The 19,121-nt window shown below is 43.7% G+C and overlaps 1 protein-coding gene across 5 annotated transcripts in view; it reads right to left on the bottom strand.

Moving 5' to 3' along the window:
- Positions 1-19,121, bottom strand: part of shf (Src homology 2 domain containing F) — a 125,303-nt gene that overhangs the window by 6,087 nt on the left and 100,095 nt on the right. For 2 of the 5 annotated variants that reach the window (XM_030095790.1, XM_030095795.1), the window contains 3 exons: positions 13,967-14,113; positions 5,696-5,873; positions 5,431-5,550 (listed from right to left, as the gene is read on the bottom strand). In XM_030095790.1, coding sequence (XP_029951650.1) covers positions 5,431-5,550; positions 5,696-5,873; positions 13,967-14,113 — 445 coding nt within the window. The remainder of the gene's footprint in view (positions 1-5,430; positions 5,551-5,695; positions 5,874-13,966; positions 14,114-19,121) is intronic. The other 3 variants (XM_030095809.1, XM_030095817.1, XM_030095802.1) reach the window with 2 other exon arrangements.

Raw genomic sequence — 19,121 nt, 5'->3', positions numbered from 1 at the left:
CCAAGTTTGCAGTCAGTGCTGAGTAGAATTACGAGTCTGCCATTCTGGGTGAACCCTGTCCCGGCGCTGTAACCAGCTTCCAGAAACTAGCTGGATTTTCAGACTCGAGCTCTGTCCGTTCACATGAAAGCAGTTTGCTTTGCTTTAACCCCGGAACATGTCTGTCAAACTTTGTTCTGAATTTAAAATAACATCACTTTTAGGAAGCACAGTTAGGTGTAGCATTCCAGTTGAACACTTTATAATTAATAAAAACAGGACACAGGGGGACATGGAAAATGCTCTTGCCGAGTATGAAAGAAAACATTTCTCAGAAGAGGACCATAACTTCATAAGCCGGAGTGTTCAAGTAGAAGGATTGTATTTTTGAGTCGTGAAAGCCATCAAACATTGCATACATAGTGAAAACAATATTAAAAGCCTGTGTGTGTTATGTTAACATTTCACTGTGAACAGCCAACATCAAAATTAAACTCTGGCTCCTTTCAGCTGCTTCATTTTTCCCCTCGGGTACCAGCTAATGGTGGCACAACAGTTTGTCTAAATGTTTGCTTTTTGACTCTTTGGCTTGGTTTATTTAATGAGCTGAAAATAGGCAGGTGAGTATTTTCCTGCGCTCTGCCCACCCACTTCTCACCGGAGCCACATAAAACACACCATCATGAAGACAAGAGTCCTTGGAAGGAGAGTCGAATTACAAATGTAAAGACGTTCTGGGATGTTCTTTGAATTGGCCATTTAGTTTCTCCATGTGCACTTTGGCATCAAGCGGTGCCTTTTGACTGGATTTTCCTCTCTTCTCTAACAATCTGTGGGCTCAGCCTGTGGACACAGGCTGTGCACAGCTCTCACGAGGTGTGGAACAGGATGACACTGCACTCTGAAAGGACTTGTGAAGGGTTTAATATGTTTCAAACACCTGAAAGGGTTTCTCTCCGCTGAGATAAAAAAGAAGAGGGAGAAAAGGAGAGGTGGCGGGGGGATGGGGGGGCAGCTGAACAGAAAGAGAGGTGAGGAGGGCAGAACAGACAGAAAATGCTTTCCGTCAGGCCACAGGACCCTTGAGGCTGGAGGTCTCGGCGACGTCTGTCTTTATCAATAATGCAATACACACACACGCCGCCTCACGGCCTCATACATTTTTCAGCAACCGCCGACATGGAGGATCTTCACCTTGGGTTTCCCGCTCATTTTGTGAGGCAGCAGGAGGAGTGTGTATATGTATGTGTGTGTATGTGTGTGTGTGAGAGAGAGAGGAACCTGAACTTGCAGTCACCTCCTGCCTACAGTGAGCTGGCACCTGTCATTCCTGCAAATCAGCTCCACCGATTGGTTTCCGGACTTGTTCTGCCCGGCGCCAAGGGCGCGGGACGATGTTCTGTGAAACCCAGGAGCACGCACTCACAAACACACACATGAAATCGTACATTCATACATACACAAGCTTTTCTACACAAGCATTTCCTGTGGAAATGATTTACCCGAGTTTTTACTTCTGCAGGTGCTTTCCCCTGCCAGCTGCTCACCAAGCAATGAGTAAACTCAGAAAAGTTTGCTGCTCCATGATAAATGAATCAGACTTCTATTAATGTTAGTAGATCAGATCTTTTTCAACTGGAACATCTAAAATCGTCACGCCCACCATATCAGCTTTAAAGGTGTCAAATAAAGCAGACAGTTTAACTCGCTGTCTTGGATTCATCCTGGTTCTTCCTATTGATTTCCCAAACGTGTACAGATGGCATGAGGGGCTCTTTTACGGCATTTATCATGCAACAGAACTTTTCACAGCTTCCCCTCTAAAGCTGTGTGCTGAGCTGAATGCACTCATGGGAATAAGATGGTGGCCTTTTTTTTTTTTTTTTTTTAATTCCAGGTGGGAATTTATGATTATTTCACAAATGTATAAGGGAAAAGATGAACAGCTCATTTCCCACAGTCTTACAAAGATCTGCTGCAGGGATCTGCTTCAGTTAGCGCTTCAATTCATACTTTCATCAAACCCAAATAGATTGTTTGGAGCTCACCAGTGTTTGTACTCCAGATACTAATAAGAGAGCAAATGCTGAACCTGCCAAGCGTGAAGAGAGTGTTTGCTTACGGTCCTTACAACACCCTTTATTTCTAATTCTCTAAGGGCTTATAAAAAAGCCTTTGGGCTGGCTCTGCTGCGTAACGGAGGGGAAAAAGTATTTGTAATGGTTAAAAATCTGCAGCAGATCATGCAGCACTTCTCACCGAGTCCCAAATATGAAACACATTCACTGCACACAAACAATCTCCTCAGCTTGGCTTTTCGCCTCGTTTTCTTCTCAGCGTGACAAACAGTTATTACAGGCGTCACAGAAACCATCGAACTGCTCGCCTCTGGTTTCAAAAAGCAGTGACCTTCGGTGAAGCGCGGCGCCATGAGATCAGAAAATGGTCCGTTGCTGCCCATTAGCACAACGCTTTACACACTGTACTCCCCGATCCTTCGCTTCAATAGTTACAGAGGCTCAACTGAGTGTCTTTTGGATGGAAGCATAATGAGACCATTACCGAACCGCACATTTAAACATCACTTAACCTCACAAGTAAAGCAAACAAAACTTCTGAATATTGTTTTTTATTGTGGCCTGGTTGAGCTCAATCTGAAGGAAAGCTGTTTGTTTCCACTCCTAAAACCACACATCTTTACATAATCCTGCAATCTGCTAATTGATTTGGGAAAGTGAATTTCCAGCTTCAGGTAACTCCTCTGTCACTGAGGTGGAGAACACTGATCCATCAATTCTCTCTAATTTAAAGGATCGGAACAGGTTGGTTTCGTAAAATATTTGTTAGAATTAAATACAATCAAATGAGTTTTCTGCTTCAGTGACACACATCCACATTTCTGCTCTGCACTGACTACAGGAGAAATGTAGCCTGAAGGGGAACATTTTTTTCAAAAACCAAATTGTTTTCACTTCAGAATCCTGAATGCTTACATGCTGTATACAAAACCACAAACACTTTCCGAGATATTTATGTATTCCTGCAAAATCAACAGGCATGCTGATTCTCAGGAGCAACCTGTTTAAGTCGAGAGATGCTTCACGTTGTTTAGCTAATCTCTACACAAATAAATATCAATCTTAGCAGGCTTGTTTCAGAATTAAAATGAACATTTAATGCCATTAATCAGTAGCATTTTGTTCTGAAAAGAGATTCTGCAAGAAACAATTACAAAGGCTCACGCTTTTTCTCAGCCTGTCATTCTCGCTTCGACTCACTAACGTTTTGCATTTCTGCAGATGCACATGATGCAACAATCATTTAAAGAGTTGATGCATGTTGTCTTTGCAGTGCAGACTTGAGTCTCTCTGGTTTCCAGGTAGTCAGCAGTTTGAAAGTCTTTTCATCAGCCAATAAGGCAGGAAGAAAAGAAGCATCGCAAGCCGACAATCAGTCAATGAGACAGAAAGCGAGACAGGCAAAGAGTTTCTACCTCCCAAGACATGCAAGCCTCGAGCAAGACGAGCTTCATTGTAAAACACTAATCGAGGTCACTGTGAATCCTCCATCTGGATCTCAGCTGAAGGTTGTCATGAAGCTGTGGAGATTACTGTAAATGTCACAGTGTCATAGAAGTGAATGTGAACACATCATTTGTCACAGAGGTACAGAGATATCACCGGTGAGAGGCGAGGTGCAATAACCACAGTGGATTTGAAAGGCTTTCATAGCCTTACAAATTTCCTGTAATGTTTCTGACACTGTTGCCATAGCGCCCGGTCCCAACACCCGGTCGAGAAAATCCTCAAAACAAACCCCACGAAGCCAAAGGAGCGCGCTGCCTTCATGACACCTCCTCCAGACTGCACTCAACCAATCCGGGGGCGTCTTCTTTCAACCCTCCGCTGGGCGCGGCAGAGGGGTCAGGGGTCGCCGATGAAAAAGGCACCGGGAACTGAGTTGTGGGCTCATCAGCAAATCAAGAAGCGCTTCGCTGTCAGAGGGGTGAGCGAGGTGGGCTGGAGGACGAGGCGGGGAAGGACGGGCAGGAGGCGGGAGATGGAGGTCTGAAGGGCGAAGGTGATTACCATACAGAAAAGGAAGAGTCAGCACTCAGGTGGACGTTTACAGTCTGCGAGGCTTTTCAGTTTGTTCTCAGACAGGGTGCATCTGTTGCAGCCAAGACTTTCAAGTCTATCGATTATTGTGCGAGTCTGAAAACACACGCTGGAAATCTTATTGTAGAAAAGTTGGGCCTCTATTTGAACAATTCGCAAATAAATACCAGCAGTTTGATGATGTGAAAGGTGGATAAAATCAATCCTTCCATCTTCTTATGACTACCACCTTTATAAGTTTCATTTAACAGCCGTAGAATTGTCAAAAAATGTGAAACACTTCAGTCCTTCAGCCACTTTGTCCAAGATAAATTCCACCTTGAATGACTGGCAGTCATTCATTTTTAAGGTCTTATGAGCACCGTAATGACCCATTTTTGGGTGAAAAACACTAAACTTCTGCTTTCTAGTAGTTTTATTTTATTTACTTTTTTTTTTTTTTTTTTACACATCACAAAAGCACCGGGAGTTATATTTACAATAAAAATTCATGATAAAATCCTGGGGGTGCACGGTGGCGTGGTGGTTAGCGCTCTTGCCTCACAGCAAGAAGGTCCTGGGTTCAAATACCGGCCGGGGCTCGGGGCCTTCCGTGTGTGCGTGGGTTCCCTCCGGGTACTCCGGCTTCCTCCCACGGTCCAAAAACATGCATGGTAGGTTAATTGGTCACCCTAAATTGCCCCTAGGTACGAATGCGTGAGTGAATGGTTGTCTGTCTCTATATGTCAGCCCTGCGACAGACTGGCGACCTGTCCCCGCCTTCGCCCACAGCAGCTGGGATCGGCTCCAGCCACCCGCGACCCCGAAAGGGAGCAGCGGCAGAAAATGAATGAATGAATGAATGATAAAATCCTGTCAGGGATGTTAGTGCAGGACTATTAGAATGGAGAAGAATTAAGGAGGGGTTGAGGGTACTACAGTGATACATTGAGATGTAAATACAGCTAAAATATTTAAGGAACAGAATATTAGGGAATTTCTTCACACAACAGTCAAAAGAGCAGTTTATTAGTTATTTTTGTGCTTTTAGGAAGGATTGCACTAAGAATATCACCATCTCTGAACACAGAGAACAAATCCAGAGCTCAGATTTCGGGTGTGGAGAACAAACTGTGTGGAGTTTGTGTGTTTTATCTGTCTTCACAAGGAGTGTTTGGAGTGTCGGTGTGAATGTGTTTTGTTGTTGTGTCTTCCTGTATTGACCTGCGTAGGATGGACCCTGCAGCTGAAACTGTTTCATAGCATGGATGGAAAAGGTTGGATTTTCTTTCCGAAGACTGGAAGCTAAACGGTTTAAACATTTTATTTTTGTGTGCGCCTGTGTTGGCCTTACTTCAGGGAGAGGGAGTAGTCGTTCTTGCTGGTCTCGCTGTTTCTCACAAGGTAGCTGGCCTCCTTACACAGTCTGAGCAGAGACTCTGCGTCTGTCCGGCTGATGGCTCCGTGGTACCAACTAAAGCAGGAGGAACAGATGGAAGAAGAAAATAATCACACACACTATAAATCAAACGGCACGAAAACAAATTGTGCACAAAGACCAAAGGGGGTGTGAGGACAAACTGCAGAACAAGACGAACCAACGTCAAAATATGACTCACAACTGGCTCTCCAGGGGCATGGTGGGGTCAATCCGCTCCCCGAGCGACGAGCTGCTGCAGTGGTCCAGCGACGTCATTTTGGTGTTAACCAGGCAGCCGCTGGAGTGCCGCTGCAGCGGGCGACTTTTTCCGTCCTTGGTGGGCGACATTCGAGACTTCTCCACGCCGTCAAACTGAACTGTAATGAGGGAGAAAAACACTAGTCTGCAAGGACATACTTGATTTATTCCCCTGATTCCAGCTCTCATAATAACACTGTACATCACTGTAAATACACTCAAACTGAACTTCAGGGTAAGGTCAGCTGAAAAAATCTACTGTGCTTAATAGGAAGTAGATTTGTAGAGGTTACAACACAAATTGGTGTCGCATAAATCTGTTCAACTAGATCGGGGAAAGGCGTGAGAACCTTCGGGTTGTGTGTACACACACACACGCTCACACAAGCACTCACCACACAGAAACACTTGGAGATCTTCCCACACCTCATACAAATGCCACACAGTAGTTTGGCAAGTTAAACATCAAACTGACTTTTCAAACTCTCACGGTCAACTGTGGAAACGACAAGCTGATTTGGCAACCACACAAGGAAGTGTTTGATGGTATGCGGGGGCGCAGGACGCGGCTGGTGGAGGTCACTGGCGTCTGCAGCCAATCGGTACACAGAACGGACGCTTGTTTGCAAACGCCAATGAGAGACAAACAGTGGATAACATTCATGAGGGCAAATGAAAGTGAATTCAAACTTCTGGTGAATCGGTGTGACGACTCTAAGTAACGAAAGGGCGGGAGCGGGGGTGGGAGTAGCGCTGGTCATCTGTGCGAATGTGTTTGTTGCCTCTTGCTTTTTCTTTTTTTCTTAGCCATCCATCACTATAATTGATGTCAAAACACCCCGAGCTTTGGAAAAACTATTTAGAGGCACTGACACGCTTCCCAAGCAATAACAGAAGGGTGGCTTCCTGCATCAACCCTGTGACAAGCTCTCACTGGAGGTTGTTGGCTGCTTTCAGCCTTAATATCAACACATCCAGACTGAGCCTGACGGCAGGGCTTAACGCAGTACAAAACTCACCGCCGCCGAACAGCGTCTACATTTTTTGCCCGCTCCGCCACTAATGGCGGGTCGAGCATCTCGTGTTTAATTACCCGAGCTGAACATGCCGAGCATCACACAGACAGACAGGCACTGTGATCTCGACAACACGTCGATGGAGACGGATCTAACATCTGTCTAGACTTTGCATTCCAGTCAGAGGATCGCATTACACTTTACAGTTTGTGAGCCCGCCAAGTGCTCCTGTATCATGCTGAGCTGATGGGCCGACAGTTTAAATCAATCAATTTAGGCTACAAGAGACACCACCAGATCAACAGATCTTAGTCAGCTGGAGGAAACAACTAAGAGGTTCAATGACGCCGACAGACGGAAAAACTTCTGCTTTCCTCTAAGTTCAAATTCTGCAAGCTGGACTTTAACTTCAACAAACTTTGTCGTAAGCAAACTCTATAATGACAAAACCTTATTATAAACGACTACTAAATGGATACATTCAGAATAAAATGCTGTCAGCATGAGCCAAACATGTACATGATTATTACTGTAAACAGCAAAACAAAATAAATCGATTCCTTGCAACAATCCTTCATTTGTGTATGGGGAAAAAAATCCAAACAGGGAGAGGAAAGAATGTGAACCTGATAGCGGTTTGCGATAAGAAGCCTCCTTTGGGATTGTATGCTGCTTTCTCATTGGATGGTTCACAGACAGTTGTTCCATTATCAGTACGGGATCCTAATCCAAAATTTATAGCCCTGTCATAACCTGGTCCAACACTTCTGAGAATGGCTTGGATCTGCCTCGCAGTGAAATGTAAGACTGATGATTTGCACCATTATAAACTGTACCACCAGTGTTTCTTTTGCAATGATCACTTTTAATCCAGGGTAACACAAAATTGTGTATAACACCTTCTTAAGTGAGCAAACAAGATCCTCAGTTCACCAAGTACTACATTTAACTTTAGGAGAATAACTAGTTTTGTGTTTGTTTGTTTTTTGTTGATATCGCAGGCAAATCTGTTTGTAAATGTACCGTAAACCTGCTACTTTCCAGAATCACACCTATTCACCATCTCCAATACTCACTGAAGCCCCAACTCTGAAGCCTATCACAGCTGATTACAGCAAATAACAGGGAACACAATCCAAGTACTTATTAGTTTCACTCTGCAAGACGAGGTTTGACGGCGTTCATTTATATCACTGTTATATTTCTTTCAGCAATGAAACATGAGTGCGCTTGTCAGACTGTGTGGTTACAGCTCTGACCACCAGGGGCTCCCCTTCTCCTCCACACTCCCCTCCAGGTTGAACCTGGTGGCCCTGAGATCTCAGATGCCTTTCCCCAAACATAAACTCATGGAAATGATTACTCCAAATGACTCTGATCGTTATCTTGGCCTCTGCACTGATGTTTGTTAGAGAGCAGCATCTGAGCCTCTGAACGACGGCCAAATTGTGCACTTGCATGACAGCTGGGGCAAACCGTGGGTCTAACCTCAGACCTGTGAAAAAGGACGAGCGGCAGCTCCGCCGAGCCGCCAGCGGGTCAGACGGTGCTCCCGCGCTGCGTGCGAGTCCGTGTGAAAGACATTATTAGTTCCCTGCTCTTTCATTCAGTCCATTTGTACCACGCTCTGACTGCTGGGAATACAATGTGAGCCTGCCGAACATACAGTAAATGTGTAAAGGGTGAGAAATAGCGTTTCCATGGAAACTGACCGAGGGGACACAGGAGATGCATGTTTGTTCCACTCAGCCACTGTCAACGCTGACAGATCACAACATGAAGATGCAGCCAATTCCTCTCCCCGCTCTGCTTTCAATTTCTCCCTTCCCGTTTGCATATGTCCGGCCTCTCCTCTCCTTCTCCCCTCTTCACCTCCTGCTTTGATCTTCCCATCTCACACACTCGAGGGCCCCCGTCTCTCTAACTCTCCCCGGCTCCTCCGCCGCGCTCGTCTGCTTGTCAGGTAGCGAAAGAGACGGCGGAAAATGAACTGTGCAGGAACCTCTCCTGGAGAGAAGAGGCAGTGAAAATAACAGCTTTGAATTGAGATCTCAAACACGTCTGGTGGTCCGAATGTGATGATTGTAGTTTTCATGACAAATAAAATGTCAAAACTCCAAATGGGAATTCCACTTTGAAAATCTTATGATTTTCTTTTAATTGTTCTTTTTATCAGTTACAGAATGATTTTAACTTTAAAGTGTAAATGCTTTAAGGATGAATGTTGGCAGAAATCATATTTTATTCTTTGTTGGAGGATGTTCGTAATCAGAAAGACAAGAAAGAAAGTTACAAATTCCAAGTTATGTACCATAATCAATACTTTTTCTAAAGAAAGTTCTCATTTCTTTTTCCTCACACACTTAATCTGTGCATTATATCTGAAACTCTCTGAGCCACCTGTCCGATCTCAGCTCCTCACATTTCCTCCACTCTTCTTTTCCCCACATTAATTCCTCCTCTTGCTCAGATCCGGCAATCAGTGCTTTATTTGACCTTGATTAAATGATCCCCTAACCTTCTCTCCACCACCATGAAAGGCTTGAGTGGCTATTCTCAGCGGATCTCACCCCGTCAACCTTTCCTGTCAGAGCTCAGACGGCTCCGCAGGCAGAGTGCATGGTTCTTCAAGAAGAGTATTACCCCTGAAGAAAGACTCGCCACAACTAAACGGAAAGCTCTCGTCTTATTTGCTTGAGAGCGAATGTTCTCGCGTTCGTCTTGTTTTCCAGCTGTCTCAGAAGCGCCGGCTTCAAACTGCTGCAATGTTATATTTTAAGGCTGAAAAACAGCGATGGCGACAAACCAATTTCCCCGCTTTCATTCTGCGGGAGCAGCGAGCCCGAGACGCGGCCGACGGGAGATTGACGAGAGGATTGGCCTGCAGGAGAACAAAAAGCCCTGAGAGGCAGCTTAAGAGGGACGCAAGGGCCCAAGCACGCACGCGCACGTGCGACTGCACATAAACACAGCAAGGCACGTACGGAAATGTGCGGGGGCATCTGTGAGCGTTATCAGGATCGTTGCTTGTAAAGCACGGCAAATGGAATCTGTGTATCAGATTGAACTGTCAGTCGGACGGTGACTGATGGCTGAAAGACCTGTCCCCTTCAGACACACAGCGTCCCTTGGAGAGAGATCGAGGGGAAAAAAAAAAAAAAAAAAGAAAGACAAACACACAGAGGCGGAGGGGTGAGGGATGCTGTATGAGAGAGAGAGAGGGCTGATTGGTGAGGACAAAGATAAACATAAATGTCAAAAGGACATTTCCATGATTGCGCTGCAACCAATCCTCAACATAAAACTCAAGGCAGAGCTCAGATCCACAGTGTGGGAAACTGACCTTTCAGTCCACATATATGTGGCTGCTGTGCACCAAAATCTACCAAAAAATCTATCTATGTGTCATCAGTGGTGTAGTGGCTAGCACTGTCGGCGCAGAGCAAGAATGTCGCAAGTTTGAGTCTGGGATGAATGCAATTGCATGGGTGTTTCTCCGGATCCTCCGGTTTCCTCCTACTGTCCAAAAACACGTCGTTTTAAGGCTAATTGGTAGGTGGGAATGTGTGGGATCATCTGTCTCGCTGTGTTTACTGTGTTGCATTGGAGACGATTCCGGAGTGGAATCTGCCGGCTGAGATCGCCGCCAGCGACCAGGACCCTGAACTGGATAATGTGGTACAAAAGATGGATGAATCGTAAAAAAAACCAAAACAAAACAAAACAAAAAAAAAACTACAAGGTAAACAAGTGTGTTCATTCAAAGCTATTTTGTCCTTGTGCTAAGTACCAACCAACTCATCATTGTTTCTCGCCTCAAAATGTTTTTTTCTTGACTTGTGGCTTTTTATTGTCAATTTTTCTTATATTTTTTTTTTTATCAAAACAGTGAAAGCACGGTCAAACAAAACTGTCTTGTCCTCTTGCAAAAATGGCCAATTGGAAAAGCACTGCACAACTGTAGCATGTGCAGACAAATGCACCATTTTTCCTTCCTTTTTTGTAGCTATAATTTACAGATTTCTCCTAAAAGCCTCACATGCATTGGTGGATGCACCCCACAGGAATAAAGTGACTACGATTTAGTAGAGCTCTCTCAATATCACACATGCAGCACTGAACACAGCTGTTGGGAGAAAAGTCCGGGAATGCATCACATGTGTCAGTGCACTCATCAACTGACAGATAGTTCCTAAATGGCTCACAAGCAGTGCTGGATCCCAAAATTTACAGAGGAACCCTAAAAGCCTTAAATGTGTTGATCAACACTATTATTTAATCATGTTTCTTGAAAGCCATTTGTAGATGCAGCCACTTACAGATACTCCCTAAACGCAGCATGTTTCTGGGTAGAGGCTCCTGTTTACTGCTGTCCTGGAAATACCTGCACTGGTACGAGCCACAATGTGTCCTTATTGTTTCACAATCCTCACCCGATGGTCCTCTATTCACCCATTTATTTTTGTTCCCTTCAGTAGCTACAAACTGCAAACTCCCTGAATGCCTCATATTAATCAATGGAAAAAAAAACTTAGATTTCCCCTGAACACCTCACACGCTAGAGCGTTTGTAACTTTCATAAAAGCCTAATTGTTATCTGTAGGAGCTGGCAGAGCAGTCGCTCACAGTAAAACTGTCTAATTAGACTTTTACAGTTTACATTCAGTCGTTTACAGTGAATTAATTGCATGTTGTTTGATCTGTTACTTTGACTGGAAGGTTGAGTGAACTCGAGTGCAATATCATAAAATCAGCTGAAAATGTGAAGTGCTGAGTACACAATTCCAACATATTACAAAATAATTCCTCAAGAGCAGAGATAGAAGGTCTTACAGGGATGATCTGACTCCAGATAAAGGGCAACGCTATAAATAGCCACAATGTTGAGATGCAAAGTGGGAAAAACACTGGAAAAGTAGAAACATTCATCACCGAGGACAACCTGGCTGCTCCTCGACACACACTCCAGCACAAATTTCTCTAATTAAGCTGGCCAATTAATTTTCATTTACCGATGATACTCCTATCAAAAAAGGGATGACTAGTCTGAGGGGCGAAGGCTGTCACTGAGCGCCACTTTGTGCGCTGAAAATTAAGTATTCCTACTCGCATATATGAAATGATTACAGGGTTGGCGTCTTATTAAAATTCAGTACGAACTCAAAGTGGCATTCGGTGTAACCTGAAACGGCGCACACGCACAGACTGGTGAAATTAATTATATGCACCAGGAGCTCAAATAATGATTTGTTCCATGGCTTTTAGATAATATCTGTTTTGAAACTCAAACTTTTTTTTTTTTTTTTTTTTTTTTTTTGCTGAATCCTCAAATCTAATCTGTAAAAAGTTCACCCAGGGAGGAATACGTTACAGTGTTTTAGAAGGAGTTCAAACTGAAACTAATTAGGTTTTCAAAGACAAAAGCACTGACCTTCCAAAGTGTCAGCAAGTGAACGGATTGAAAATTAAATCTGGGTATCTTTTAATTACTTTGTTTTTCTTTGAGAAGTCTTCTCATATTAGTGCAATGAGAAGGTAAGAGAAAGGCTTGAACGAGTGGATAATGAATCCGTGTCAAAAAACAAAGGCTGAAGGCTCTTTATTATACTACGACAAAAGTGGCCTCCATTAATATGTAGATGTAATATCTGCTCTGCCCATTTGCATTTCAGTTCAGATAATGAGACTGAACTAATAAGGAAGACTTCCCACAATCATGGGTATGTTGCTTTTTTGCCCCCGTAATAAACGGCTGAACAAAGCAGAACAGCTTTAATAAACTGTCTCAGAAAGCCTGGAGTGTGTAAGCAATCCCATGAAAACCGTCTTGGGTGTGTGACAGAGTGTGTGTGTCTGTGTGCCGAGGTCAGGAGAGTGAATTGTAACTGTATTCACAGGGGTCATGGAGGCCGTCGCCGCCCCCCCCTTCGCCTCCTCCCGTGTCTGCCACATGAACCTTTGACCCCGGAGATGTAGAATGGGGCCATTCTGGCCGAGACGGCGAGAGGATCGCTTTACAGCTGGACGCCAATCTTAAATCCGCTCGCATCACCGAGGGAACCAGAACCTTTCCCATGGATTTATGGACATAAATCAACGCCTTGCCCTGTCCTCGCCTGCAGCACACAGTGGTGTCCTCTTACACGGCCTCACTCCCACTCCGCCGGGGGAAATCCCATTCCTGGCATTAGTTCTGCCGCATGTCCGTCTCCCCGAGTAATTACAGAAGTCGGGGTGTAAGCGGGTGCAAAGGGAAATCAGCCTTTCGCTCGTCTGTCGCGTACAGTTACGGCGGTAAATATGGAAACAAGTCGGGAGCTGAAATCGCCTCGAATTAGACTGGTTTTCTAATTCTCGCAAGCTACTTGTTGGAGAACAGCAGGCCAGGGGGACATCTGGGATGGTTATGAGCATGTTGACAAGAGGAAATGGGGGTCATAGCGAATGGCAATTACGCATGCAGAAGGCAGTTCGGCACAATTAAAACTAATGAGCCTTCAGCCCAAAACCTGCACAAGAGTTAGTGATTTTCTGCCACATGTAATCCAGATGGAAAAGTGCAGTCATTACTGAGCTAATACCTGCAGTCATATTATTCAGGGCTTCCTCGGGATGTGAACGCTTTCAGGACGTCGGTACTGACTGGAAGGTTTTATACAAACATGATCAAACCATGCCCTCCCCATATGCTGCGTTTTCACAGAAATGATTAGCTCAGCTTGTTTAGACTATTTGTTTCTCCTCCTACAAATTCTAAACAACCCATGTTACATAGAGTCTACGCTTGTCAAATGGTGTATGTTTGGGTCATTCTTAACATATTCTGGCAGTAAAAACAGTTGGTATGTATGTTCTTATTCATTTCAAAGCTTCAACCATTGTCAGTGTTGTCATAACAATTTAACTGGAATGTTAGTAGTACCAGACAGAGTGTTTTGCTCCATGTATATAAACATAATTTAAACTAAAATAATGACATATTGAACCTTCAACAGGAGATCGAGCTGATTAAATCAATTGGAAATCTACCTTCAGACGAACAGATGGAGGGATGGATGGTTGGACGGACAGACAGATGAATGGGTGGACGACTAAATGAATGGATGGACGGATGGACAAACGAACTGGGGGTGGGGAGGGAGGTGGTGGGATAATGAGTGGGGAAGATGCTGGACAACGTGAACAGCAACACCCACCCTGGTGGTGCTGGTCACAGCTCGTCTGTCCGGGCGACGCCTGAGCTGTCTGTGAAGGAGACTCCAGCTCCTCCACCGGGGGAGGGCTGGTGTTGAGTTGGCCGACGGGAGGGGGCCAGGGTAGGTCCTTGATCACTTTAATCTCTACTGCAAGAGCCACCACAGCAGAAGATGGAGGGAAGGAGAGGAAGAGCAATGAGAGGCATAAATGGACAAACGGCAAAAGGAGTGAGGAAGGAGAAGTAATGAGAGGAGGGAGGAGGAAAAGCAGGGGAAATAGCGAGTGAGAGATTCCGAAGATAAGAGCAGAGGACTCCAGTCTCGCAAGAAAAAGAGGTGGCAGACTCAGCAGCTGTGGAGTAGAAAAGGAGGGAATACAACAGGACTGGAAAAAAGAAGTGGAGTTAGCTCTAATCGCAGGGCTGGATCTGTACACAGCTTCCACTTTGGATCAAGTTTCAAGCTGAAAACACAGATACCGGTGATGGCCTGCAAATAACAGAAGAGACCTGAAAGGTTTTGAATTCAATATGATGATTGGATGGTGAACTCTAATTCAGCAAAATGCTTTTTATTGTCAATTTGTTGGGCAGTCTACATGCCCACTCATCATATCCAGTGTCCCGGTTCACACCCAGTGTGAGCAGCTGCTGCCTGCCTGAAGTCAAAACGCTGAAACAACAGCAGGTTTAACTTCATCATCCTGATTTAATACATCGCACAATGTCATCTTTGACACTTTTAATGTGGTTATACAATGCAGTGCTTTAAAAAAAAAAGCTACATTTATACTAAAATATAACGCTGCCTCGAGTCAGAAGACAGTTTGTGACTGATTCATTCCATCAAAATGCAGTTTAATAGTATTCCTACTGACTCAGACCTCAGGCATCTATATTATGATGAACAACAATGTAGACGATATCTGACATTAAAATGTACCTCCGAATCATCCATCCACACGGTGGACACTACAGGGTCTTTATCACTTAAATAATGCAGGTAATATGTCCGGCCGGAACATTAAAGGGCAAGTTGAGCCATCCTGCAGCAGCACATTTGTTTTTAACACGAGGTGATTTGTTAAATTGCTGAGGATGCTGAACAAATGACAGAAGGAGGGGAACGTTTCATCTTCATCCAAGAAAAGGGCAGTGCTTGAAGCCAGGACAGATAAAGAAATATAGTCCAGCAATAAGCTGCAGTTTGTTTGTCTGGAGGTTGTGTGATGTATGGCTCTATGACTCCTTGTGTGTGTGTGTTTGTATGGATCTCTGAAGCACGTCCTCCAGCAATGCAACTCGGAAGGCTAATAAGATCAGCTTAATGTCACTGTCCATGGTGCTGGAGACGCTATTCATACCGAGTGAATGTAGTGTAAAAGAAAGAAAAATCAATGTGCTTTCACTGGCCCTGATGATAACTTAGGCTACTGGTGCATTTCAACGGGAAAATAAACCAAAACAAAACAGAAGCATCTGAAGCAAGAGGCAGGTCATCTTTTTAGCTTCAACAAGAGCGACAAGAACAAATTACTCAAGTCTGCTCATTAAATCAATACTAAAAAACTCATCTATTTAATATAGAACCAGGAATACAGCAGGAGAGAAATTCTCTAAAACGTCAGTAAGAAACTCCCTCAGTGGTAGAATTTGCTTATATTCATAAAAACGCTTTGAAATTAATCATGTAACATCTGTGCCACACGTGATCTGCAACGTCAGTCATGAGAGGGAAATGCTGGCTGTTTCGTGACTCCACATGATTAACAGGGGTTATTATTGGTCCAGGTAAATAATACATGTGTGCTTTGTAAATAGAGACATTTCTTTTAAATGTTGGTATTTGTGTTGAATGATTATTGTCGAGTCAGGTTTCCCCTCAATGTGACTTTGTTGTACTTGGTAACGACTGGTCTGGTTTAGAGGTCTCGCTCCTTCAACACACACAAATATTACGGTATTTTAACCACCAAGCATAGGACCAAAAACGAGTTATTTCATGGCAATTATTAATGTTTACATTAATAAATGTAGTGGAAATTCCTGCAGCACAATGCCTAGAAGTCATAAAACCGTCCTTTAAAAAGATGATTTTGCAGTTTTATCGTACCACGTCCATTATCAACAGTGGGAAAATGTTAATGACTTTCAGTTTGAGTTAATAAGTCAGTTTGTAGCACTAAGTGCTTTGTGAAGGGCTTCAATTATTTTGTCAATGTTGGAGAGGAGTTGGAGTAACACCCCTCATTTATAAAGAGTCGTCTTCTTCAGTCGCTCAAGATGAAAAGAAATCTATATAAATCTATAACCGCCGCTGTCTGCTCCGCCCGCAGGCTGGTTTTTAGTGGCTGGATGAACATTATGTTATGCACTTGTCTGTCTTCCACTCTGTGAGAAATCGAAGCACGATGACAGTACAGGACACGCTAATAAGAAGCAATATCTGCGAGCTAGATGAAGGCGGGGTGGGGGGGTGTATTCAATCCGACAAGCAATTAAAATATCTGGGCCCAGGGTGTCGAGGGGCTGATCTTGGGAAAAGTGGAAGGAAGGTGCCGCTCGCCGTCTGTCCTGAAGGGAGAGGTGTGTTGGACTGGAGACAGAGGGTCAAAGAGTCTGGGAGATAATATAACTTCCTCTGCCTTGGGGTGAAGAAGGAGACTCTCTTCCTATGAGATTAAAAGCCTAATGCTCATTTCACATTGCAGATTAGCGTGTAATTGTTTGGGGAGCAGAAGGCTGCCTGCTCTCTCGCAGCCTCACCGCGGGGACGAGCTCGGCGACGGCTCGGCCGAGCGCGGCTCAGACTCGCTCGGTTGCACAGCTGAATAATAGCATTTAGCACGGTGAGAATTAAGGGAGGCTGATTCAATCGTCAACTGTTGTATTTTTATTTTTTTTTTTGTAATTTTCTTTTGAAACTTTGAGTCCCTCTTTGGATCTGAACAAAGTGGCAGTCTGATGCCTCAAGCAAAATAAAAAAGTGTCTGTCCACACAACGTAGGGAACTCGGCAGTCACGTGTACACACTCCTGATGATTTACACCCCAACCTGAAGGCTTTCGGCTCGGTCCCAGCATGCACGCAGAATCACAAATCAAACTGTTCATAGACACAGTAACTGATGCAGATTTGGGTCCATTATCAGCTCTGTAGGTGGTAAATATTTTCAATGGATAAAGTGTTCTGCACACACAACACATAAATAAAACATAATGTACTGGTAAATCAAACTTTCTTATATTGGCTGAATAATGTGTTTGTTTTCGTCTGTACATTAGTTGATGATTGTTTCCTAATTGGAAAAACACGGCTTGAGCACGAAGCACAGCGTAAATTGCTGCCGTCTAAATCTATAACTATCAAACATAATTTAAAGAAACATTATTCTTAACAACTGCTGCAGTGTTTGTGTTTTACTCTGAATGATAAGTAACAGAAGTAATGTGGAGGCAGATGACTTTCTGAGGGAGAGTATGAAATACATCCAATCTTGTGTGCCATCTAATCAGATTGAATAGGGATCAATTTGTCATTTCTCATCTGCATAATCCTCGATCTACATTAGTACACAGCCTCTGGTGTTGACACAGGAATTGAAGTCATTACCGATGCAGGATCGACAAAACACCTGTCGCTCAAGTTAGCCAAACACAAGAGACCATGGCAGGAATATGAACAGGAAACTCGCACAGGGGACGATCTTGCATTTCTTCTGATTTATCTTCAACACAGAATGTTTCAATAATGTCGCATTTATGTGTTGGGTAATAGCGCCAGCGTAAAATGCTCGTCATTTCCAAATGTTTCACTTCTATAAATCACATATCAGCAGGAAGACGAGATCAGATATTTCTCTGAAACTTCTAAGTTTTTGTCACCTATAAAAATTCTTGATTTCTCTCATGGGCTTTGACCCAGTAACAAGTAAATGCTATTTCGACCTAATGAAAATAATTTCAAAAACAAAAAACTCATCAAAGTTAGATGGTATCATACAACTTTAAACATTTTTAAATAAGCAAAAACTGGATGCCTTCATTAAGCTTTCACAATCCTCTCTTCCTAATCACTGCATGGTGCTAATGTCCTTCATAAAATCTGATTTTATAAGAGAGCTGATAAGTTCTGTAACTGTTGTAAATGTAAATATGATTATTTTGAATGAATATTGAAGGTTTTAACAGGTGATAAAAAAAGAAAATTTCAGCCATATTTGAATCTTTTTTTAGCAGTGAAAAGGTGGTAAAATCTACAGTTTTGTGACTCCTATAAAGAGGAAAGTTGCACATCTCAAAGTGAGTTATTACAACAGCTTGTGGTACAAACTGGTATTATGGGATAGGGTGGGCTCGTCTTATTTCAAAACGATTGGAAGTAAACATATCTTTCATGTTGAACTTTCTCAAAAACAAAGAATAAAAACCAGAGCGCTTGAACGATAAATTTCTTGTGACTCAACATAATTTAGCTCTGTTCTTGCAGAAGCAGATCTATTTCAAAGCCAGGTATTTGTTTACCCGGGCTTTTCATTAGCCCGTGGCACTTCGTCACTGTAAACAGTGCGGCGCCATAAATCACCAGCTATGCCTGTTTCCACCGCCGCCATTTAATTTAGTTCTGCTTAATTTGGTTGGCTAATTGCATGCATATTCAAAACAAGCTGGAAGATTGTGATGTTTATGCCACACATTACGAGCAGAAGAGCACAAAAACCTGCCTGTTCCAGGGACGCGTTTGTTGCATCGACACTCACATCATTACAGATAACAACTGTGTAATGCTCCGGGGGAACCGAAATGCCAGCTCATAATTCTCCCCAGACTGCATCCGTCACATTATACGGTCCAGATAGTTTTCAGGGAAACGATCTGTTTTGAAAGACTGTTAGTGTAGAAAAAGGAGGTCTGGCGGAGAGCGACAGAGAAGCCTTTCTCCTGGGCTCGTCTGCACTGGGAAAAAAAAAAAAAAGGAAAAAAGTGGAGATGGGTTCCTGGCGACTTGGAGTTTCCGTTTCTGCACTTTGTGAGCAAGGTTTGCAACAGCGCTGCTGCGTGTGGCCAATGTGTGTGAGTGAAGATAAGACGAGCGGCGGCGCTCCGTGGAAAACGGCGGGACGTATTTGAGGCTCATGAAAGAGGGGCTGTCAGAAA

Source organism: Salarias fasciatus, chromosome 1 (genome assembly GCF_902148845.1).
Source record: "Salarias fasciatus chromosome 1, fSalaFa1.1, whole genome shotgun sequence".
Lineage (NCBI taxonomy): Eukaryota > Metazoa > Chordata > Actinopteri > Blenniiformes > Blenniidae > Salarias > Salarias fasciatus.
This window is presented reverse-complemented; position numbering and strand designations above follow the sequence as displayed.